This window comes from Branchiostoma floridae, chromosome 3, assembly GCF_000003815.2.
Source record: "Branchiostoma floridae strain S238N-H82 chromosome 3, Bfl_VNyyK, whole genome shotgun sequence".
NCBI classification, from domain to species: domain Eukaryota; kingdom Metazoa; phylum Chordata; class Leptocardii; order Amphioxiformes; family Branchiostomatidae; genus Branchiostoma; species Branchiostoma floridae.
Window position 1 is genome coordinate 2,530,100 of NC_049981.1, and position 5,964 is coordinate 2,536,063.

Genomic DNA, 5,964 nt, shown 5'->3' on the forward strand with positions numbered 1-5,964 from the left:
TCTTCCTGTTGCACTGCTGTCTGAGGAGATGGAAGGGGGCGTAGCCGGGTCGGGTTTCTTGGCTCTTGCCCGAGGTTTGGCTGGAGGTCGGCTGGCGGCTGGTTTACGTGCTGGTTTACAACAGAAATAAAAAACAGTTGCTATCAATAACAATCCCTTCAGTTCACTATAATAATGGCGTTCTACAGCACACGTAACATCCCAACATTCTAACCAGGTGTTACAGGTACGTTTCCTTACCTTTTTTCTCAGGTGTTTTTCTCTTCTTGGGTTTTGGTTTCTCCTCCTCCTCCTCCTCATCTGAGCTACCCTTACTCTCCTCCGAGTCGTCTTCTTCTTCATCTTCGTCTTCTGACCCCGAACTCACTTTCACTTTCTTCCGTCCTCGCTGCTGTTTCTTGGCTGATTTCTTGTCAGGAACAAAGTCCTGTGTCCAACGGACAAATAAATGAAAGTGAAAAGGGACCAAATTTTCAAACAGCTGACAAGACTTACACACATGTAACCTGCAGTTATAAGAAAATTGATAGGTGGCTAAGTGAAAAGTCACTTCTACCATTTGTAACATTGCTGACAGCAAGAGTCAAACTACAGTTGGACAGGAAGCAGCTACAAAACACTTTGCAGTTAGCAGCTGCAAAACTGTCTTCTAGAGGGAGCTATAAAACTACCTGTAGGAAGCTGCTGCAGCAAAGTAAACTGTCTACAGGAAGCACCTACAAAACTGTCTGCAGGAAGAAGCTACAGAACTGTCTACAGGAAGCAGCTACAAAACTGTCTGCAGGAAGCTGCTACAGAACTGTCTCCAGGAAGCAGCTACAAAACTGTCTGCAAGAAAAGGTTACAAAACTGTTTGCAGGAAGCTGCTACAAAAGTGTCTGCAGGAAGCACCTACCAAACTGTCTGCAGGAAGCACCTACAAAACTGTCCGCAGGAAAAGGCTACAAAACTGTCTGCAGGAAGCAGCTACAAAACTGTCTGCAAGAAAAGGCTACAAAACTGTCTGCAGGAAGCAGCTACCAAACTGTCCACATGAAGAGGCTACAAAACTGTCTGCAGGAAGCAGCTACAAAACTGTCTGCAAGAAAAGGCTACAAAACTGTCTGCAGGAAGCAGCTACAAAACTGTCTGCAAGAAAATGCTACAAAACTGTCTGCAGGAAGCACCTACAAAACAGTCTGCAGGAAGAGGCTACAAAAGTGTCTGCAGTTAGCACCTACAAAACTGTCCGCAAGAAAAGGCTACAAAACTGTCTACAGGAAGCAGCTACAAAACTGTCTGCAAGAAAAGGCTACAAAACTGTCTGCAGGAAGCAGCTACAAAACAGTCCGCAGGAAGAGGCTACAAAAGTGTCTGCAGGAAGCTCCTACAAAACTGTCCGCAAGAAAAGGCTACAAAACTGTCTGCAGGAAGCAGCTACAAAACTGTCCGCAGGAAGAGGCTACAAAACTGTCTGCAGGAAGTACCTACAAAACAGTCCGCAAGAAAAGGCTACAAAACTGTCTGCAGGAAGTACCTACAAAACAGTCCGCAAGAAAAGGCTACAAAAGTGTCTGCAGGAAGCAGCTACCAAACTGTCCACATGAAGAGGCTACAAAAGTGTCTGCAGGAAGCACCTACAAAACTGTCTGCAAGAAAAGGCTACAAAATTGTCTGCAGGAAGCACCTACAAAACAGTCTGCAGGAAGAGGCTACAAAAGTGTCTGCAGTTAGCACCTACAAAACTGTCCGCAAGAAAAGGCTACAAAACTGTCTGCGGGAAGCAGCTACAAAACTGTCCGCAGGAAGAGGCTACAAAACTGTCTGCAGGAAGTACCTACAAAACAGTCTGCAAGAAAAGGCTACAAAACTGTCTACAGGAAGTACCTACAAAACAGACCGCAAGAAAAGGCTACAAAACTGTCTGCAGGAAGCAGCTACCAAACTGTCCACATGAAGAGGCTACAAAAGTGTCTGCAGGAAGCACCTACAAAACTGTCTGCAAGAAAAGGCTACAAAATTGTCTGCAGGAAGCACCTACAAAACAGTCTGCAGGAAGAGGCTACAAAAGTGTCTGCAGTTAGCACCTACAAAACTGTCTGCAAGAAAAGGCTACAAAACTGTCTGCGGGAAGAAGCTACAAAACTGTCTGCAGAAAGAGGCTACGAAATTGTCTGCACAGATACAGAGCAGCTACAAAACTGTCTGCAGCAAACCAGTTCAGCTCCTCACCTCATCATCAGAAGCATCCTCATCCGGAGCACTCTCCTCATCGTAATCCACCTCCTCCTCCTCTTCTTCACTCTCTGCAGGCTCCTCAGGCTCTGATTGGTCGCTCTCTGGCTCACTCTTCTTCCTCCGCTTTGCTGGGGCCTTCTGGGAAGGGGCAAAGTTCATTTTACTCAATGGCAGCTAGAGGGAAAGTTCATTATACTGCAGGAGAGATATGTGAGTATTTTCAAAATCTGAAAAAGAAGTAAAGATCTGGTAAAGAAGTGATACAGGTGTTTAGTGAAAGTAGCTTGGCACTTTTCACTTTTTACTTGTCACCGGTGTAAAGTGAAAGTAGCTTGGTACTTTTCACTTTTTACTTGTCACCGGTGTAAAGTGAAAGTAGCTTGGTACTTTTCACTTTTTACTTGTCACAGGTGTAAAGTGAAAGTAGCTTGGTACTTTTCACTTTTTACTTGTCACCGGTGTAAAGTGAAAGTAGCTTGGTACTTTTCACTTTTTACTTGTCACAGGTGTAAAGTGAAAGTAACTTTTCAGCATCAGAAAGGAAAAGTAAAAGTTACTTGCAGTGACTTCTCAGTGTCGGGAAAGTAAGGTGAAAGTGACTTACGTTACCTTATCACCACCGGCAAGAAAGAAAAGTAAAGATGGCTTGGTGATTTCTCAGTGTCGGCAAGAAAGAAAAGTGAAAGTGACTTATTGTTACCTTCTCGGTGTCAGCAGCTCCTTTCCTCTTCTTGGCCGCTGCTGGTTTCTTCTTTTCAGCCTTCTATACGAAAAAAAACAAAATAAGATAAATAAACAAATAAACAACTTTAAGCCTGGCTCACTGCAGCCTGTGTTAGCAAACAAATATCTTTAACAAGAAACTATCAAGAAACAAGGAGTACGACAAATCTCACCCCTACCAAACAAAGAGGCATGTCTTGAAAGGCCAGGGCTTGAAATACCACCTGCATATGCAGGTTAGTGCAGGTAAAAATGGAGCTGTGCAGGTATTTCTGGTGTCTATTTGCACCTAACCTAAGCTGGTCCATGTACTGGGTTTTATACATAAATGTCCTATGATGTAGGTGCATGTGGATTGTTCTTAGCTGCATTGGCTGTTACTACATATTTTATATTAAAGAAAAAAAATAGCAATGGTTTCTGAGCATTTTTAGTAGATCCATACTTCCTAAATTCAGAGTGATGCAGGTAAAATTTGTCTGGTGCAGGTAATTTTCAACGTTACCTGCACCAGTGCAGGTATGCAGAAAAAAGTATTTCGAGCCCTGAAGGTAAAGTAAACTCAGTACCTTTTTGGGACGGGCTGCAGGATGCTCGTCAATCACAAGTTTCTCATCATCATCTTCATCATTGTCATCATCTTTACTCCCAGCATCCTCCTCTTCCTCCTCCTCTTCTTCTTCTTCCTCAGAGCCAGATGGTTCCTCCTGCAGTTCAAAGACAGGTCTGAGAGTGGATTCTACTTAAAAACTTCCTGACACTCCCCATTCGAACTTGAGATGACTACATAGACACATGTCTGAGGGGGGATACAGACTTAGTCATGTTTGGGACCGCAAGCTTCTTTCTGCAACAGCACTGTTGAAATGAAATGTAGAAATGCAGATTACCTTAGCCACAAAACTTTTTCTGTACTCACGTTTCCGGCGAATTTGACTGTCGGGTTGTTCTCAGCTTCCCACAATGCCTCGTTGAAGAATTTCCGCTTATGCTGCTTTCCGAACCTTTCCTTGAACTCGTGGTACGGAAAGATGTCCTTTGGTCCCAGCACAGCCCTGTGGACATGGGAGCAGGGTTGAACTGAACAAAATGTGCCATAATAAAAGCCACAAATAATAAAAGCCAACAAAAGAATCCACACTGTCAGATACACAGAGAGCACACAATGAATGACACCAGCAGTTGAAAATAGAAAACACTTTTAAGCAAGTTTTAGGGAACTGTATAAATTAGCTAATGACTACATAGTCAGTCAGATGTTCTTACGTTTCATAGGTCCCAAAGAAGAAGATGGGATATTTTTGCCCTGGGGGTTTGACGGCTCCTTCGGGTAACTCATCAATCTGTAAGGAAGAAAAAGATGGTTGACTTTATACTTTATACCTGCTGCTTCACAAATCACTACACTTTAAAGTTTAAACTAACAAAGTAACAGGGTGGCATCGGAGGGGGGTATAGAGCCCCCTGCTAGGTTAGTTCAGGGGGGAAAAGCTAGCAGAGCAGCCCCAGAGCTGAAATTTGTATTTCAACAGCTGGAGGCATTTCAAGCCTGGTAGTTATTCAACTCCTAACAGTATGTCTCATCGACAATTTTTTATGTAACAATGGGGTTGACAAAGCTTAGCACACAACTATATATAGTATATATATATAGGGCTTGAAATGGTGCAAGTAACATTGAAAATTACCTGCACCAGACAAATTTTACCTGCACCACTTTAGGAATTAAGGAAGTTTGAATCATACTAAAATTGTTCAGGAACCATTGTTATTTTTTTCTTTTACACTTTTTAAGTAACTTTATATGTGCTAACAGTCAATGTACCAAATAACAATCCATGTACACGTACATGATAGGACATTAATGTATAAAACTCAGTACATGGACCAGTGCAGGTTAGAACTTAGATGCAGATAGACATCTGAAATACCTGCACAGCTCCAATGTTTAATACCTGCACTGACCTGCATATGCAGGTGGTATTTCGAGCCCTTCATAGGTCAATAAGTTGAAAAACTAATACTGTGGGTCGATTCTTTGAGTTACTACTTTTCTGAAATAACTAATACAAATTTTCTTAAAATACTTATCAATACTGTGGCTGAACTACACATAGTGGGCTCTTGAGGTCAGTCAATCAACACTTTTGCTGGGACAATAATGATTTCTTTCTCATGACAACATTGCAAGTATACTTCGGGTTGGGCAGAAGATAAAGGTCTTTGTTTCCTTTCATTCAGACATTTTTGACAAACTGTCACCCCCTCCCCCTTCAGTTTGCTGTTAAACTTTATTATCAACTTTTCATGTCCATCTACATGTATACTTGCTAAGTTAAACCTCGGAGTTAGGGAAAGGCTGCTCGCATTATGAGCGTTATGTAATTTGTGGTGCAAAACAAGCTGGGACCACAGCGTGGGTTTGCAGTGTGGGAGGGGGGCGTATAGCAGATCAGACATCGGCTAAGCGACCACAAAATAGACACGGCACTTCCCCCTTACGTTTAAAAACATTGAGTTGTTTTAAAACATGATTATGTAGTAAGGCAATAGAAGCAGTTAAACAGAATATGAGAGGTGCTTACCCGTGCAGGCCAGTGGGGATATCCCTTCACTTTCGCAAATATCAGATCACCTGGCTTGTACTCTTTCTCCGAAACTTTCTTGAACTTTGACGCCATGTTTGACTTTCTGGTGAGGTCCAGCTAGAAGGCCGGTCGGCAGGGGCCGTCTGTCTCTCAGAGAGACGGTGCTGAGGTCTCTGGACGCTGTTTGAGGGCAGAAGTTTGTAAAGTTTTCACGGAAACGCCGAAATTTCGCTTCACATCGACACAGTCGGCGCCATTTCGTGTCTCTCGTCCATTCTCGCGAGAAGTGAACGCATCCAACCGCATCAAACATATCACAGAGAACGACAATCTGATAAAGTTTCTTACACTTTTATCAATATCTGCTATAATGTATAGAATAGAAGGGTCTAAAATAAAATGTTATATTTCTATAACTGAATGTTTTGTCTATAGG

At 42.7% G+C, this 5,964-nt stretch overlaps 2 protein-coding genes across 2 annotated transcripts in view; both read right to left on the reverse strand.

Moving 5' to 3' along the window:
- The window catches only part of LOC118412000 (PC4 and SFRS1-interacting protein-like), a 6,631-nt gene extending 6,529 nt beyond the window's left edge, over positions 1–102 (reverse strand). Inside the window, exon 1 of the mRNA XM_035814554.1 lies at positions 6–102. The gene's annotated coding sequence lies outside the window, so the exon portion shown is untranslated. The remainder of the gene's footprint in view (positions 1–5) is intronic.
- LOC118411999 (hepatoma-derived growth factor-related protein 3-like) lies at positions 6–5,836 on the reverse strand. Its single transcript, XM_035814553.1, has 8 exons — positions 5,526–5,836; positions 4,207–4,283; positions 3,860–3,995; positions 3,510–3,647; positions 2,918–2,980; positions 2,212–2,355; positions 242–427; positions 6–112 (listed from the first exon to the last, which is right to left on the reverse strand). Exons 1-8 carry the CDS (start codon positions 5,619–5,621, stop codon positions 104–106), a joined length of 849 nt encoding a protein of 282 aa, XP_035670446.1. The 5' UTR covers positions 5,622–5,836; the 3' UTR covers positions 6–103.
- Between the last annotated feature and the right edge of the window lie 128 nt (positions 5,837–5,964).

What these genes read in the sequence shown, in the direction of transcription:
- LOC118411999 (XM_035814553.1), bottom strand. Translation starts at nt 5,621, where the DNA reads ATGGCGTCAAAGTTCAAGAAAGTTTCGGAGAAAGAGTACAAGCCAGGT. An exon ending in CAGTCAAATTCGCCGGAAAC is followed by an intron (nt 3,648 to 3,859) that starts GTGAGTACAGAA and finishes TTTGAACTGCAG; the next exon opens with GAGGAACCATCTGGCTCTGA. An exon ending in CTGCAGCCCGTCCCAAAAAG is followed by an intron (nt 2,981 to 3,509) that starts GTACTGAGTTTA and finishes TTTTTCGTATAG; the next exon opens with AAGGCTGAAAAGAAGAAACC.